We start from the raw sequence: 18,499 nt of genomic DNA, 5'->3' as shown, positions 1-18,499 counted from the left end.
CACCCTTCTTCTTCTTCCCGCTGTGGCCCATCTAGGGTGGTGCTTGTTAAGACAGTGAAAGCCTGTCTTACTCATTGATCAATTCCCCTTTGAATCATACCAGTGACTTGCATGGTAGGTGTCTTTTGGGAACTACAACACTCATTCAGGGATTACTATATAGAAGGACTCATTAGTCATTAAACAACCCTTATTCCTAAGCAAGTCTCATCATCATCAAGCCTTATCTCAGCTACGTGGGGTTGGCTTTATCAGTCATATTTCTCTATTCTTATATATCTAAAGCTAAAACTTCCGTTACTTTACTTCATGTTACTTTTAACTGACTCCTCATAAGTCTTCATTGGTCTTCTTTCTTTTTTAGCTCCTTTTATTTATACCATGTCAACCTTTATTTTATTCCTAAGCAAGTTTCTCGTTGTAAGATACCTACAAAGTTATGAGAAAGAAAAGAAATTATATAACAGAGGTCGATTCAGACTGACCGGGCTTCAATTGGCCCCAAAATCGAACTAAAAAAAAGCCGATTCAATTTGAGTCGAATCGACCAATTTGGGCCGATTCGATTCGATTTTGAAAACACTGGGCTAAAAAACGGTCAGTATGCGTGTCTCATACTCCACGTCACGACACGGGACACTCATAATCTCACGGTAACACGACACGAGACACTCGGCTCTTCACGAAGGCAATCAAACCTACGTCTGATGTGAAGTGGGGCCCCCGCAACGGAAGCCACGTGTCGACATTGTAGCGGCTGCACTCTGATCCGCCCCTAGTTTTTGAAGTCCCTCCCCGTGTGCCAACCAAAGCTCCCACTGCCCACCACCCATTTGAAATCACCACCAGCTTTCCACCTTTGAGTGAAGTGAGCTACTGAGGTGAGTGGTGGTGGTGGCCATGGCCTTCCATGCAGTAGCTGCAGCGGCGGTGCTTCCCTCTCTTGCTTCTTCACAGCCTCCTAACCCCAAGCTCTCCAGTGCCGCCAACAGCAGCAGCTGCACTCCCACCCTCACCCTTCTTCCTGCTCGCTCCAACTCCAACCGATTCTCGAAATTCACCACCATCTCCTCAGCAGCACACGCACTTCTTGCTGCTGTTTCGGTGCCCAGCGCTAACGCCCTCACCAAGGATGACATCATCACCTCCATTACACAGGTGGCTTCTCTCTCTCTCTCTCTCTAGTTTCTTTGGAACAATTTAGGAAATTTTCTGAAAAAAGTTGGGTGGTGGTCTCAAATCAATAGATTGTAGGCCACAAGGGCTCGGAACACTGAGCCAGATAGGTCAGCTCAAGGCATTCAAGTTGAAAAACATATATTCGGGTGCACGTCACTTGCTTCAAGGTGGAATCAAAGAGGAAAGTATCCCCGTTGAGTGGCATAGCAGATCCGATGGTCGAGCACGAGTACTTTACAAAGTACTCCCGTCACACAAAACAAAGAAAATCACCGAGGGCGTAGCAATTTTCTGTGTTTTGTATTTTACACGGAAAATTACTGCTCATATACAAATCAATGTTTTGTGTGGCTCGAGTACTTTGTAAAGTACTGAGCCCGATCACAGTACGGATTGAGTTTTACATCACAGACACCGAGACAAGGCCACGGCACAACGTGGCACCTCTCAGCCCCTGACGGGACGTCTGAACTGTAAGAATGGTTTCTCATTAAAAAAGAAAAAGCATTATAAGAAAGAATGAAAGGTCTGAATATCAAGTTATTGATATTATCTATTATCCTACCAAATCCAATCCATCTTTTTTTTTTCCTAAAGGAAAAATCCCACCATTCTAATCACATTTTCGAGAAATATGAAATATACAAGTGGTAGAAATAAAAAGATCTGTTCATTGATAAGATAGTGAACGGTGGTTAGATTGACAATAAAAAATGAGTGACCAATTACTTTGTTTAGGTGGAGGGTGCAGTAGAGCAAGCACAGGAGAGTGCTTCAACGGCAATTGCGGTGTCTAAGGATCTTCTCGATGGCTTCCTAAAGGCTGTTAAGCCAGGAGTTGATGTGGCCTTCCCTTATATTCAGAAGGCCGGTGGTGAGGCAATTCGAATAGCTTCGCCTGTGATTTCTGAAGCTACCAAGCAGGCTGAATCCGCTTTGCAGAGCGTTGGTGTTGATCCCAAGCCAGTACTCAGTGCAGCAAAGGTTTTTTCTTCTTTTTCTTTTTTGCTCAATGCTCGTATTGGATAATCTGAATCATAGGACCAGGAAACGAAATGGTTACGATATGCGATGAGTGAAGCATAAGTGAGAAATTCTAGTGTTAAAAAGTAGTATGAAGCGGAGGCTGTTATTAAGAAATTATGCAAGTGCATGAAAAATGAAAAGGAAACACATATAAAGCAATACGAAGGCCAGATGAAAGCAAATAAGAAATGAGGTAAACACAAATATAAAACGATATAAAACCAACATGAAAGCTTGTTATAGAAAAATTATAAATTTTTAATATAAAAAACATAAGTGATAAGAAGCAAGAGAGAGCAAAGGGGGAATCGATTTGGGAAATGAAGATGAAGCAGGCTTCTCACTAAAGGAAATTGGGTTTTCCCATATTTTGGAAACGGTTTCCAGAAGCTTTTCCTCCTTTCCGGGAAGCTAAGAGTTTCTCGCTTCCCAAGTGAGCTTCCTGGGAAACGAGTTTCTCCATGTAGGAAGAAGCTTCCTGCAATTATGATATGATATATGGATTTGTTTTATTACAATAGTTGTTGAGATTGAATGGATTTCTGTAGGATTGCATAGATCCGTTGTTTTTTCATTTTTTTTTGGTTGGATTATGAAAAATGCCTACAGTTTTCATCTAGGCTCTGTTTGGGAGCCTTTCATTGAGATGGAAACACCATTTCTGTGTTGGTAAAATGTGGTGGCGAGGATGGAGTTGCCAAAAACATCCTCGTGTTAATGGTGTTGAAATGTGGTGTTAGGCTGCCCATTCCATTCTCAATGCAGTGTTTTGGCAACACCACTGCTCCCAAACAACAGAGAGAATGAGAGCACATAGGGGAAACCACATCACCTCAGGTTCTCGGCTTCCAAACAGAGCTTTATTGGCAGCATGCCACGATTTCAAAATATGGTTGGACATTTCTCAAATTTTCTCTTGATGGAATGTTCTAATGCATTTTGAGAAGACGATGATGGAATTTCATTATTGAGAGAGTCAAAGTCAATGAGCAATAAATATGTAACCTTCAAAATAATTTAGTTGAGAAGCAGATATATCATTAAGATAGTTGACATTCTGCACGGATTTCTGCCTGTTGGGGTTGATTGCTGCAGATATTTCTATAGTCTGATTTTTCATTCTTTTAAGTTCTGTACTTAAAGGGCATTTTGAATGCAGACTGTGGCTGAAACTGCTGGTGGTGCAGCAGAACAAACGAGCAGACTCCTTGACCATGCAAAGCCCATTGCATCAACAACGGTAGAGACATTGTCTTCATCAGATCCAATAGCAATTTTAGTTGCAGTTGGGGCAGTCTTTCTGTCATATCTTATTCTTCCTCCAATTGGTTCTGCAATTTCTTTCACCCTGCGTGGCTACAAAGGTATTGGAAGCCCTAAAATATGAACTTGAAACAACAAATGTTTATGCTTGCATGCACACACGCACACACACACACACACACACACACACACACACACACACACACACACACACACACACACGGCCCACAAATTTGAGTGCACATGTAAACATGAGTTCCAATTAGGATATTCATTGTAAGAATAGGAGAGCCAGGAAACATTGTAAAAGGAATACAAAGAGCGATCACTAGTCATGACACAGATGAAGAATTTGGTTTATGAATAGGTTTATGCAAGAGTTCTAAAAGAATAACATGGAAAATGACTATTAATATCAAATCTACTCTCATCTAGAGATTATCTGGAACTTCTATAAAAAGTCTGTCTTTGTGTTTTGAGCACCCTATACTTTGGTACTTTTATCTGCCAGAGAATTTAAAGTACAGCAAATACTTTGGAGAATAGGTCTTTGTTTCCTTTAGCAAGTTGCTCCTTCCGTTGATGGCAGAGTCCTATTTGGTCCAATTTGTTATTTGAATTCAAACTGTGCAAACTTGGTGGATCTTATATGCCAAATTTTTTTTACACAATGAGATGCATCACTCAATGCAGATGGACTGGAAGTTCAAGGTAAAAGTGTTAGGGTTTTGTCTCAATTACGTGGGTTGTACCTAAGTTGTCCACCTATTATCCATCTTTTTCCTAAGCCATTGGAGGAAAACTACACCATTTTCAAATGTTTAGTCCTAGATTGAATAAAAGAGGGATCTTCACAGTTCACATGGTTTATATAGGGTAGAGTTGCTTTTATAGGCAAGACCCATATGAGACATGACACTTGAACTTTGGAATTGGATTTGGGTCTGGGTTTAGGTTTCGGTTCGGTGAAGCTGGTCATATTAATCATGTTGGAGTGTTGTTTAGGTTTATGCTCTTCTTTATGTACTGATATGGGGTTTGTGGTTGCAAACTCATTGTGGAGACACATTTGGCTGCCACATGAGAACAAGCAATTTTGTTTGAGATGGAGAAGGTGGAAGTGCAAGTTGAAATATGTACAGGTGAGCATTTAGAGCCGTAGTCATAAACTACATTTACAAACAAGTGTCTCAGAAAATCTGAACCTGTTCAGAAGCTCTCCTGGACATGCTGATTTTTCCAACTCCTTCCGGCGCTAGATCTATCTTAGCACTTTTGGTTTTAAGAATGGTACCCATCTTACTATCCATGATTCCTTGGACTTGTTTGTTGCTCAAAATTGACTTAGAATGAACATGGCATGCCACCTATGCTTGTCTGGCTAACTTGAGATTTCGTCAATCGGGGATTATGCTTGGTCTTGCTATCTTGAATAAGAGATTATGCTTGTGTTCAATTTTTATCAGTGAAGAGATCATGTATGTGGGGGGATGTATTTGGCTAGAACACTCAGTGAGCCCATAATGGCCATTGTTTTCTAAGGCCCTATCTGACTGTATTCTCCAGAAATCTACAATTAGGTGCATTAGGGGCTAATTTGGTTCATGTAGGCCTGAATGTTATGCATGCACTTGCCTACTATCCTGATACTCAGTGTATCAGTTTTCATCTTTCTGGTTTCTTACTTTAAAAGCTAAATGCTTGTTATGTTCCTTTATATTTTAAGGTGAGCTCAGTCCTGCTCAAGCACTGGACCTCATCTGTTCACAAGGTCAGCTTCTTATAGACATCCGCTCAGAGAAGGAGAAAAATAAAGCTGGAATTCCTCGCTTACCATCTAGTGCTAAAAATAAGCTTATCTCTGTACCGTAAGTTACTTTTTTTAATGATTTAAGCCGAACTTTTAATGGGTAGATTTATTCATGGTTGTTATTAATCATCTAAGGCAGGTTAGAAGAACTTCCAGCTAAGATAAGAAGCATTGTGAGAAATCCTAAGAAAGTGGAAGCTCAAATAGCAGCTCTAAAGATCTCATACCTTAAAAGAGTTAACAAAGGATCGAACATCGTGATCATGGACTCGTGAGTTTACTGTTACTAAATTTAAGCTGCCACTGATACCAAGTTCCTACACTTTTGGTGCTAGTTGAACTCGTAGAGAATATGCATTGAGAAAAAAGGGAATTTCTTATGCCAGTTCAACTTGTAAAAGTTTTGATTGAGAGAATCCCTGTTTTTTCAGAGGTGCACATTCATGAGAGTTGGGCTTTGCAAAAGACTTGTTTCTTCTTTATCTTCCAACACATTACAAGATTTTCATATTTTTTGTTGTCTAATTTTTGCAACTTGCTTATTTTTTTAATTCCTTTTATTTCTGAAATTTCTATAGAACCATAAATGTAAAAGTCTGTGATCAAGGTTATGCTTTTAGTCACTTTTATTAACATTAAGTTGGTTGTACAGGTATACTGACATGTCAAAAATTGTGGCAAAATCATTAACTTCTCTTGGTTTCAAGAACTGTTGGATCCTGGCTGATGGATTCTCTGGCAGCAGAGGATGGTTGCAAAGTCGTCTTGGGACAGATTCATACAATGTCTCCTTTGCAGAAGTTATATCTCCATCAAGAGTTATCCCTGCTGCAGTCAGAAGTTTTGGTACTACGTCATTCCAACAAACTAGGAAGCTTCTTCCAGGAGGTGTGGATGATTGAGAAGTTCTTGTTTGAAGAATTTAATGCACGCCAGTCATGCGTCCCCTGTGAATGACCATAAGTGTAAGCTTTTTGGGCCACTTCTTCCTGGAAAGCGCTTTCCAATGCCAAGCAATCCAATGTACAACAGAAAACAGATATTATTGTTTGAATCTGAAGTTTTGTTTCTCTTCAGTGAACTTGCTTTCCTTTGTACCTTGATGGTAAATGCAATTTCTTTCAACTTTTCATAACTTTTTTCAAAGTGAACAGGATAATATGACTCTAGAATCGGTAGCTTAGACTGAGAAGAAATTGGAACTCTCTAAACGAAATATGAGAACCAGTGAATAGTTCATATGCAGATCACATTCATGGAGGTGCTGAGAACATGATCCTTCTTCTACTAAGGGCATACAATTCAGATGTGATGGTGACCATTCACTATTTGTCTACATATGTATCTACCAATGGTAAAGGTCTTGGTCCATCACCAAGGTGTAGGAATTGCTCTGACGGGTACTTCGGATATAAGGCTGGTAAATAAGCCAAACCAGTCAAACAGGGGCTGTTCATGTTGGCCAAAATAATAGGGCCATGATGGCTTCACCACTAACCACTTGGTTAGTGTAGGCTGGACACTAGTTTCTCAAAACTAAAACTTTTATTGCAATGCGTATAACATGACTTGCATTGAGAAAGTTTGATTGTTTTGAATAAGAATCAAGATGAGCATACATGGAGAAATCGATAATTGATAAGAAATGCTTGTTCGTCCCTTATGGCCAAGTGGAAGATGTTGGATTCATGGCTAAGATCCAAATTGTGGCCATAGAGTCTCACAAAAGGAATTCTATGAACCACAAGCATGGTGGGCTCACTTAGTGCAGTTAGAGGTTTATGGGAGTTTACAACACCCACATTCAGTGGTAACATATGTAACCAATATCTGGTTATAGAGGTGGTTACGAAATTCATGGGGCATTATCTATAGGTTAGTGAGATAAATTCAATCTTCAGGGTTGCTCATAAATGAGGCCATGGACATGGTAGAAAAGGGTTGAACTAGAAAAATGGTTTTGATAAGAGGATTGGAAGGATCCCCAATAGGAGAGGGGGTTGGAATAGCTCAATAGGAAAGAGCATGTGAAGACACAAAGGTTGGACGTTTAAGACCTCCTTTTGGCGCATGCCCTATGGTTCATGACAACCAAAACCTGATTGAGGAATCTAGAAGGTTCCAACAGTTCAAGGTCGGTTCCTTCTTAAGGAGAGCTGAGCTCTAGCGCTTGATGAGCCCGAGTTAAACGAGCTGAGCTTGAGCTGGCTCATTCAACAAGAAAATTTACATTTTTTAAAAATGAAAACAATATAATTTTTATTTATTTAAGGAGAGCTTGAGCTTGCGCTAGAGATTATTTATTTAGCTATGATGTTGATGCTCAAAGTTAATTATTTGATCATGAATACACATAAACATATGGGAAACTTAAAAAATCTGAATATAGCAATTAGATTAGATATCCTAATGTCATCTCTCATCAATTTGTTTTTTCAACCAAAGGAAAGAAAATGTATTGATGATGGGAAGAACACAACAAAAGATTAACCATGTAACGAGGTGCCACTCTGTTTACATCACAAAAAAGAACAAAGCTAAAAAGAAAAAAAGAAAAGACAACATACAGGAAACACAAATAAGGTCCAGAAAGATTTGAAGCACCATGTCACAATTGACAACTGAATGTGTTGTCCCCTGCAGGTTAGCTTTGGCTGACTATCATATTGGTGCATTAAGAATCTATTTTTATATGTGTTGTCCCCTGCAGGCTAACTTTTGCTGACTATCATATCGGTACATTAAGAATCTATTTTTATATGTGTTGTCCCCTGCAGGCTAGCTTTGGCTGACTATCATATTGGTACATTAAGCATCTATTTTTATATTTAACATGTCCAAAATATATTTATTTTCATAATTACCTAGAGAAAATCCAGCTTTGGCTAGTATCCAAACCCTTCTTCTGGTTTCAACAAAATCGCAACCAAGCACAAAAATACAACTGAATCAGCAAAAAATAAAACAAGAACACAATCCTCAAATAAAATCTACAAAAGAATAAATAACTGAAAATTTAAAATGATCTAAAATGAAGCAAATGTCGTGAACTCAAGATCCTCTTGGTTAGATTATGGTAACTTCCTTCTGAACAGAGAGAGGGCTCACGGTGAATGACATACCCAAAACTGCTAAGAACCTACAGGAACACAAACACTCTAAAAATGAGAGTTAAATGAGAGAGAGAGAGAATCATTCCTCTCATTCATCTTTTCAAAAGAAACCCTAAACCACCTATAGAGATAGAGCCACACAGAACTCTTAACTGCCGAGTGCTTGCCCTTGAGTCACCGTCGATTTCCTCCTGAGGTAGCAAGGAACGATCTCGGTGATGGCATCGTCTTCTATACTGCAAAGAGAGAGAGGTGGGAGGCCAAGCTTTCAAATAGTATGCCCAAACGAAAAAGGAAAGAGAGCGGGAGAGAGCACATGCAAGGAAAGAAGTCCGTTTGCAGTTTTTAAACCGATCTTATAAATACCGTGACTGCCCCTCCCATCAATCAACGTAAAGCCCTTTTGTTGTATTGCGATATTCTAAATTAATACACTGACAAGACTGTATATCATTGATTAAAACATTTAAGCATATTTAAGTAGATATAATTTCAAATAATCTATACTTTGTAATTAAAAGCAAAGCCAATAATTATCATCAACAATCATTAAATCATCATTAACATAATTTTAATTATGACAACACATAAGATAAAGCTTATTTAAATAGGTGACAAAATATACTAAAATAAGAGTTGTTTGATTTTCATGCAATTTTCAACATGAAAGAAGATAAATTTGCTTTTGATATAAAATGATAGAATTTAAAGAATTAAATAAACTTTTCAACACATCACAATTTGTAGAATTATGATATAATGTTGCAAGTTATAATTTTTGCAAGCTGACTATGTTAAGTTACATATGTTTTTGGGTCATGAATAATCTAAATAAGTTAAAAATTGATGATAACATTAAAAGAGAGAAAAATACATAGATGTAAGCTCCTTTAGATCAAGTTTAACATGTAACACCCAGTTTTTTTTAAACTTATTTATTTTTTTTTTCAAAAGGCAAGCGCACAACAAAAGATTTTCCAAAACCCTTTTTCCTTTAAAACATGAGTTAAAAAACCAGGACCAAAATTCTCAAAACACTTTTTCCCTTTGGCAAATCAACATTTTGCACATCTTTGCAACCCCATTTTTTTTGCTACATACTTATATGGCACTAGCTTTAGGTCAATATTATAATGTGTCAACATTACAATGTTCACATGTATTATTTCAACACCGACCTTAAGTCAATCCTAAAATACCATTTAGCATTGGGTCAATACCCAAAACATTTTTCCCGATCATACAACATTTGACTTAAACTATTTACATTCATTTCTCATAATAAAAGTTTGCTAAATACATCTGTACACATAAGAATTCAAAAACCAAAAACAATTCCCCAAAACAATCCTAAGTCAAGGTATGCGTAGCATCTGCTTGCCTCCTATTGAGCATCTCAAAAACAAAACAATAAATAAATGAGATACATCATGTCTCAGTATGATTTAATACTCAACCCGAGTTACAAGACTAGCATTACAAGTATGGACTATTAGAAAGCTAACTGCGGCTAAAACTCAAATCCTAAGAAAGAAAGAGTCAACCCTTCACTCATAGGTGTTGACCTTCAACCACAACATCTCACAAGGACACAAGAGGTGTTGACCATCATGATCTCACTCCTCATCTTTCTTATGTATCGATCCCGATAATCTACAACTAAGCAGAAGAGGGATCATCACGTTAGTCATAGTGTTAGAATTCTAAGTTAGTCATAGTGTTAGAATTCTAAGTATGACATATATGATATGAGATGCATGAGTATGAATGTTATTGCATGCACACTCATTGTCTTATAACATTTACCACTTTCGGGGCACCATGGGTCAACACCCACAAACAAATGCACACGAGTCAACACCCATCGATGAGCTATCCCATCCATGTCATCTCGAATCGGGTTGAATCAGCCCTTATTTTAATAATTTTAAATTTTTAATGACTTTTCTAAATAAAAAAAAGTGACTGATTCAGCTCCATTCGGATCGAGTATGAACCGGCCGATTCTCCGAAGGTCCGAAACCAGCATTGACAACATTGTTTCTAAACATATTGATTCAAAACAATTTGATTCGATTCGATCCGATTTTCTGAATCTTAAAAAAACGATTCGGCTCGGAAACCGATTCTGACAACAGTAGCGGTGATCGGGTACTGGATCCCGCAGTTATCGGCTACCAACTCCCACTAAATAAACGCACCATACGTACCAAAACCAAGCATCAATCCTTTCGGTGACTTCTCCGAAAGTGAAAACGCATCCTCGAATCTGCCAAGAGGAAGAAAAAGAAGAACAAGAAATTATTGGTTTCATCTTTTGCTTTTGGTGTCTCGGTGATGCGAATGTTGGGTTTCCTGTAACAACAAAAGTAGTGTTGATGATGATGGGATCTTCACGGGCTGCCCTCGTGGTGGTTGCTCTGCAACTGGTGGGCGTGGCCGCTCTCGCCGCTGCTGATCAGTTCAGGATAGATGGTAGCGTTTTGGAGCTCGATGAGTCCAATTTTGACTCCGCCATCTCCTCCTTAGATTACGTCTTCGTCGATTTCTACGCCCCCTGGTGTGGCCACTGCAAACGGCTCTCTCCCGAGGTCACATCTCTCTCTCTAAATTAATGCGGGTTTTGTTTCCTTTTCGACGTTTAAGGCGTTTCTGTTGATAGGTACTTCTAGTTTTGTTGTTATGAGTTGATGATCTATTGGTTTTTCGGTTCTGAGTTGTGTCGATCTTGATCTCAGAGAGAGAGAGAGAGAGAGTCTGCTCTTGTGTGACTTACTTTATGTCCGATGGGCAGATTAGGATTTTCCCCTCTTTCTTTTATTTTGGAATATAAAATTCAAATTCAGTAACTTAGCAATCGAATGTTAAGTTCCCAACATCCCCACCCCGCCCCCACCTGTTTGGGAGATTTTACTGTGCCTTTTTCAGCAGTCCTCATTTCTACCATCTGTCACCTGTTTTTTCTTTTTCTTTTTGTTTTTGAATGTCATGGAGAAAATGATATATCTGGATTTTAGAAGGATTTTTATTCCCTATCTTCTTTGGGTAATCACAGCTGGATGATAACCCCTGGTAGGATTTGAATCTGACCCTCAGCTAAGAATTGTGACTTTTCCAATCTGGCTGTCGTATTTGATACCTGAACAAATACTTGAAGGTAGTAGATTTGATTTCTTTCACATAACTCATCTGTCCCCCACTAGAAACACCACTTCTCTCATCCGACTTGCATGTGTTAATCATGCCACCAGAGTTCATCCTGGACCAGGATCAGACTTTCATTGAGTGTTTGAAAGTTGCATTCAGAAATAACTACCATAATACTATCTATGGAGCTCACTTCCAGAACACTACACTTATGCATTCGGTCATGTTCGTTGTTTCTTTTTTTCCTTTTTTGGCTTTGCTGTTCCTACAGTGGAAGCATTGGAATTACTTAAAGCATATATACTAAAGCTAAAAACTAAAGCCAAAAACTATTATTGTAACTACAATTAGCATGACAAATTTGTTTCTTGTTAGGGTTTGCAGGCTACATCAAGTATTTGCTTCAAGCATGCATATGTTTCCCGATTCTGTGTATAATAGGGGAGCTCCTTTTTTGTTGCGTGTTTCTTGCACATACTCTTGCACGTAAGCCAAGCTAGGGAATGTGCAAACAAGAAATTGGAGCTATGGAGAAAAAAATGGAGGTTTTCTTGGTAATTGGACGTTTAGTAGGAAAGCAAATGGGAAAGGAACTATTAAGTTATTTTGTTGCAATAAAGTATTCCAATATTGAACCTATAATGTTAAATTAAATGGAGGCTCTGAAGGAGGCATAACTGCGTCATAGATTAACATTGTTAGGCATGCATAAGGTTGTTAACAAACTACTTGCACAGACTGAAAAAAGGTTTTCCAGAATCCAACCAAGAATATGAGCATTATCATAAAATAGAAACGAACCACAATGAAGAAATGACGGGCAAGAATGTTTTCTACTTTGTTAAAAAGGAAAAATGGGAGTTTAAGCGGATATTGAGAGGGCATTGAAACCAAGGTTCAAGAACATATGCTGATCCTATATAAGGATGATGATGCTATCATTGTGCTCCTTTCCAGAAGAGAAGGGTTATCTAACTATTTTCCACCAACCCTATAAGGTGCTGGAGCTGGAACAGTAATGGCAAGCCATTATCCTAAACATCTTGGCCTCAAGAAACATCATACTTACCTTTGGGAAGCAATTAAATATTAATTCTAGATGTCCTTATATTCACTTGTGCATTTGTGTAGGGGGTGATCTTTCAAAACATTACCAAACTAAATTTGAGCTTGAATAATACACACACGTGCATATGTATGAGTTGAAGCTTCAAATGGCAATACTGAACTGAATTATAAATTAAGTAACAAGCACATATGCACATATGTTTGTGGACATTAATGAGATCATTAAGTTGTTTTGTCCGTCATAATTTTTTAATAACCATTCGGTGCCTTGTAGTATTTGTATTTTAGTTACGTTATAAAATGTGGAGATCACATTTAAAAGAGGCCTTTGATATTCCTAAGAACAACTAGTAAATGTTGCTTGTATTTCTGTAAAATTGATTGTGTTTGGTGGTTAAAAATGTTGTATAGAACCAACAGCTTATCTTTATGAAGCTATAATCACTAGAGGCACAATAATTGATCAACTTGCTAATGTGCACCAAAGAAAGCTGATTTGAACAAGTATGTCTTCTTTATCTTGGTGAACTGATTGCTGAGCTATAGAATGGAAAGACTGAGAACATGGCTATTTTTCTTCTTGTTCGAATTTGTTTAGAAAGCTCATATTTAATAGGTTACATACAATCTCCACAGATTGTGTCCCTATTAAGTATTTTACCTTATTTTTTGAGTTTTTTTTTTGTTTGAGAGGAATTATTTTACCTTATTGGTTCTAGATACAAGAGCATTTAGGATGTAAGGTCTGTTTATTCCATGATGTGGTGGTGGTGTTGGGGGGGGGGGGGGGGGCTTCGTACTGGCGTTTAGGTTCATCATTCATGTTTTATTTGCTATCTGGATGATTTATTTTAAATATCTTTTTTTTAAACACATTTCTGGAATAGTTATCTTTTATTCAGTTTTCCGTTTCTTTATGTTGATATTTACCCTTTTATTGCATACTGTATGTTTCTTATTACTATATGTAAATCTTGATTTTGTGCCTACCTGTATGCTTTTGTTATTTATATGAAATGTGAATTTACATGTATGAAAATTTGTTGATGCTTCCACTATAATTTTGGCAGTTAGATGCTGCTGCACCGATATTGGCAGGTTTGGACAGACCAATTGCAGTTGCTAAACTAAATGCTGACAAATACACTCGTCTTGCTTCAAAATACGAAGTCGAGTATAGTGCTTCATACTTATTGTTTCACTCTATTACTTCCAGTTTCATATTTAAAATAGTAGTGATTTTATTTTTCTTATATTTACTGCTGGACCCTTTTCTGTGTAAACCTTGAGCTGTTAACACATTTTCCTTTCCCATTTCTGTGTTATTTGCATTTTTTTAAGTTGAGCATCAGGACTCATTGCATCTAACAACAGTCTCTTGTAATACAGCGGGTTCCCAACTCTGAAACTTTTCGTGCATGGATTGCCAATAGAATATACCGGTCCACGCAACGCAGAGTTGCTTGTGCGGTACCTGAAGAAGTTTGTGGCACCTGATATTTCACTTCTTGAATCTGATGATGCTATCAGCAATTTTGTTACAGAAGCTGGGACATATTTCCCTATATTCATTGGCTTTGGGCTTAATGAATCATTAATAGAAGGGTTTTCCACTAAATATAAGAAAAAAGCCTGGTTTTCTGTAGCTAAGAAATTTTCAGAGGATGTTATGGTAAAGTATAATTTTGATAAGGTTCCTGCCTTGGTTTCCCTTCATCCTAATTATAATGAGCTGGGAGTCTTCTATGGGCCCTTTGAAGGTGAGGACTTGCATTGCACGATGTTGAACTATTTTTTCCCACAGTTAATATGTTTCATGAGTTAACTGTTAGTGCATGGCTCTACTGTCCTATAACCTCATTTTTGCTCACGTTGTAGGCATTTATTTTCCAGAAACAGTTCACTTCATTTTTCAAACTTTTTTTATTTTTTTTTTCAGAATTAGATTATCTAATTCTGTTTGCTATAAGTCAAAATCGGTAGGTTGCTGATGGTGCATTTGAGATCAATTTCCATATTTAGGCTCTTTCCTCTCTTCCACTACCTCCAAAAAGTTACTGCAGTATCAACAGTTGTACTGGTTCTATCAAACATGCTATCTTGAAGACTATCAGATGAATAATGTAGTTGATGCTCACCTAGATTCTATTATTTATTTGTAGATAAGTTCTTGGAGGATTACATCAAACAAAGTCTCCTCCCCCTTTGTCTACCCCTCAGTATTGACACCCTTAAGCTGCTAAAAGATGATGACAGGAAGATAGTTTTGACCATTATGAATGATGACTCAGAAGAGAATTCCCTGAAATTGATCAAGATGTTGAGAGCTGCTGCATCTGCAAATCGTGACCTAATATTTGCCTATGTGGGATGGAATCACTGGGAAGGTTTTGCTGAAACATTTGAGATAAACAAGCGGACAGTCTTACCAAGAATGATCATCTGGGATGGCAATGAAGAATATTATACTGTAAGTACTAGTAAGAGTAAAAATTGTTTGAGTTTTCTCCTCATTCTAAAGTTAGTAACGTGTGGCAAATGCCATATATTGTTATGAACATTCACTGCTTGTCCTCATCATTGCATTGTATTATCCTGTAAATGTAGTGGATAGATAGAAAAAAGTTTCATGCATATTTATTGTCTTGAATTACCTGGAAGTCGGTACAATTCAATCTGTTCATTTGGAGCAGACATTTTCTTCATTTGTTTTAAAAAACTGTCTTGCTTGCTCTGTGCAGAAGATTTTCAGCAGCATGTTCATGATAAAAATTACCAAATAACTTGGACAAAAATGCTATGTAAAAGGAATTTATGTAGTTTTGTTTCTTTGTTAGTGTTGTTTTCTTCAGTTATCTCATATGTTACTCCTCACGTTTACACAGCCATGGGTAAGAACAGCAAGGACACACTTGGTATAATACATGGGTTTAGAAAAAACCAGCATGTTCATGATAAAAACCACCAAATAACTTGAATGTGTGTGTGCACATGCGTGCATGTGAGCATTCACCAACAAGTTATGAGTGCCATCTAAAGTGCAAGTTCAACAATTCTGCATCATTTTGAGTAACAAATATCAAAGGATCAAACCAATTTAAAATTGAAATTTGCATAGTCAAGGACAAACATTATTAAAAGCCTAGAAGCTGCAGCAATAACTACAAAATAAAGGATAAATATCTAAAGGCACATTGAAGTTATATGATTGGCCATATCTGATTGTCTGATGCATGTTTGAAGTGTCCATACGGTGTCTTTATATATTCTTACATGTCTTTATACATATGATGGGAGTGCTGTTTGTCCTATAATCCATGGTAGAAGGATATGTCCATTTAAATGGTAGTTGCCTTGTCCAAGAATTTTCAAGCTTACATATCGTCAAAGCAAGTTTTTTTGTCAAATTTGTTAATTTTCAGTTATCAAGTATAGATTCTATACTTAGCCAACCAGAGGCCTGCCAATGTGCGGTCAGTGATTTTTTAGGTGGTGGTGGGGGTTGGGGTGGCGGGAGGGGGGGTGTTTCCTTGTGTGTGTGTCTGTATATATATAGGAAAGGGGAACCCAACCAAAGGTAGGTGCGACATCTGTAACCAATGATGATCGGACAACGCTTTTTCTCTAACAATCAGGTTTTTTATCGATCGGGCTCTACATATTGAATTTTTATCATTTATTTAGTAAGCAACATATGTTAGTCTTTAGATTATGAATTTTCGATATTTAGATGCATTTTTTAAAATGATAAAAAATGACGATCAACAATACTTAGTAATGTAAAATTGTGAGCCATCCATTTTTCATATTTCAAAAAACATGTTTAGATGTTATAAAATCTTCATGTAAAACAGATTTCTTATTAAATACATTGTAAAAACAAGTATATAAGGTCCGATTGATGAAACACTCGAACATTGGAGAAGGAGAGCCGTCCCAATCATCATTGGTTATAGATGTTGCACCTTCCTTTGGTTGCATGGCCCCCTTCCCGTGTGTGTGTGTGTATATATATATATATATATATATATATATATATATATATGCTAAGGAGTTATGGATCTGATTTTTCCATTTGTGTTTCGTAAGTTTAAGTTTGACTACCAAAAAGAATTTGTATCAGTGTTTCAGAACATTGTTGTTTCTGTGGGTTTTCTGAATTCATCTCATTGTTAAATTTAAACTTTAAAACATTAGTTCTTTTTTAGCAGGTACTGATCAGTTTGACTGACAACAGATACAGTTCAATTCGTAGAACATGTGAACTTTTTTCCATTTGAAGATTTTCTCAATATTTTACCTTGATTGGCTACAATAGTTCATTATGAAGCAATTAGTAATTTTAAAAATATTACATGGAAAGATTGTCGCTACTTTTTGATCCATGGATTAAATATTGGCTAATCACAAAACAATCAATTACTAGTGCAAGATGGTATATCCATTGTTTATGTGCCAACAAAAACATTATCTGCTTAGTCTAATATGTCAAATCCTGCTGCCAAGTTTATGTATGAGATTTTGATCATGTTATATATATTTTCTAATGCATGTTTGTTCAGATTGTTGTATAAACTTGTATGTGAATTTCATGCATCAAGGCATGCAACAATTGCCTCATTTGGAAGAACAACAATATCCTGATTGCAATTCTTCCTGTAATTAATACAGTCGACTTCAACATGGTCAAAATTTAGACTCAAGCTTGAGTTGTTCGGTCATTTTCTTCCAATATAACAGAAAAACATCTTTGTTTCCTAGAGAGAAGACTGATCTTGGTTGGGTTGCTTGCATACAGGTTGAAGGTTCGGAAAGTATTGTCGACGAGGATCATGGATCTCAGATAAGTCGTTTTCTTAAAGGATATAGGGAGGGAAGAATTGTTAAAAAGACGATTGCTGGTCCTTCACTAATTGGTTATATAAATTCATTAATCAGCATCAATACCGTTTACCTAATCGTCTTTATTGTCGCTATTGTGATGCTTATTCGAAGCATAGGTGGATATGATGATGCTGAAGGCCCTCCTAGCAGACAAGCTGGATCGAGCACTGAAGGCACAACCAGCTTAGTGACAGAGAGCAAACCTCAAGACAAGGAGGACTAAAGAGCTTCCATGCTCTCCTTCCTCTCTCTCTCTCTCTCACGTTTGCTTCTTTTAAATTGTTTTGTGCCGTTGGAATCTTAACTTAATTACATGAATGATTCATTTCAGTTTTTGAGTGAAGAATATTAGGGAAGAAAAATCAGAGGCATATTTTACTTTTAATATAACTAGCTGCAATGAGGTCTGATCAGGCCATTCTCAAACCTTGGTCAGGCCAACTTAGTCTCTGTTCATATTCTCTAAAATATATACTCATTCATCTAGCACCAGCTAAATTTGTTATTCTATGATTTTCTGTTTTCTCTTTAATAGGTGATTTGATCATGAGTTGGTTGAATAGAATTATTTTAAATTTGGTGATTTGATCACGAGTTGGTTGAATAGAATTATTTTAAATTTCTGATTTCCGTCTGGCATAGGAGAAAGCATGAGAAGAGAGTATTCAGTTAAAGTTTTGAATCATGACATTTTGTGCGTGTGTATGCGTGCATGCATGTTGGTTGAGTGTTATTTTGATATTTTCATGAAGAAACCAACCCCCAGGATCAGAGAGACCTAGCTGTGCTGGCTTTGCCTGCCATACTTCCAATCGCTGTCCTGGCAGCTAAAACTCCGTGGGCTCATCCCTTGCCCCCAGGGCATGCTTCGGCTTGTGCAAGGGGTGACACCCATGGGATTTGAACCAAGACCACCTGCCTAGCGTCCTAGGTCCCATCAGACTACACCAAACCCCTTTGGGGTTTAGTGGATGTTCCTTCGGTTTGAGTTTGTCTGTTATTTGGTTTC

General features: G+C 37.5%; 2 protein-coding genes across 2 annotated transcripts; both read left to right on the top strand.

The window, feature by feature from the left end:
* The first annotated feature begins 822 nt into the window (after nt 1-822).
* On the top strand, nt 823-6,351 carry LOC149844683 (calcium sensing receptor, chloroplastic-like). Its single transcript, XM_089995084.1, has 6 exons — nt 823-1,158; nt 1,918-2,163; nt 3,365-3,569; nt 5,195-5,336; nt 5,418-5,549; nt 5,931-6,351. The coding sequence occupies exons 1-6, from the start codon at nt 901-903 to the stop codon at nt 6,178-6,180; spliced, it is 1,233 nt and encodes a 410-aa protein (XP_089851210.1). The 5' UTR covers nt 823-900; the 3' UTR covers nt 6,181-6,351.
* A 4,278-nt stretch (nt 6,352-10,629) lies between these two features.
* LOC149844682 (protein disulfide isomerase-like 5-2) lies at nt 10,630-17,979 on the top strand. The gene is made up of 5 exons (XM_089995080.1): nt 10,630-10,982; nt 13,677-13,780; nt 13,996-14,366; nt 14,769-15,076; nt 17,405-17,979. Exons 1-5 carry the CDS (start codon nt 10,770-10,772, stop codon nt 17,711-17,713), a joined length of 1,305 nt encoding a protein of 434 aa, XP_089851206.1. The 5' UTR covers nt 10,630-10,769; the 3' UTR covers nt 17,714-17,979.
* The last annotated feature ends 520 nt before the right edge of the window (nt 17,980-18,499 follow it).

The sequence above is a fragment of the Nuphar pumila genome, chromosome 2, assembly GCF_984573655.1.
Source record: "Nuphar pumila chromosome 2, dmNupPumi1.hap1.1, whole genome shotgun sequence".
Lineage (NCBI taxonomy): Eukaryota > Viridiplantae > Streptophyta > Magnoliopsida > Nymphaeales > Nymphaeaceae > Nuphar > Nuphar pumila.
This window is presented reverse-complemented; position numbering and strand designations above follow the sequence as displayed.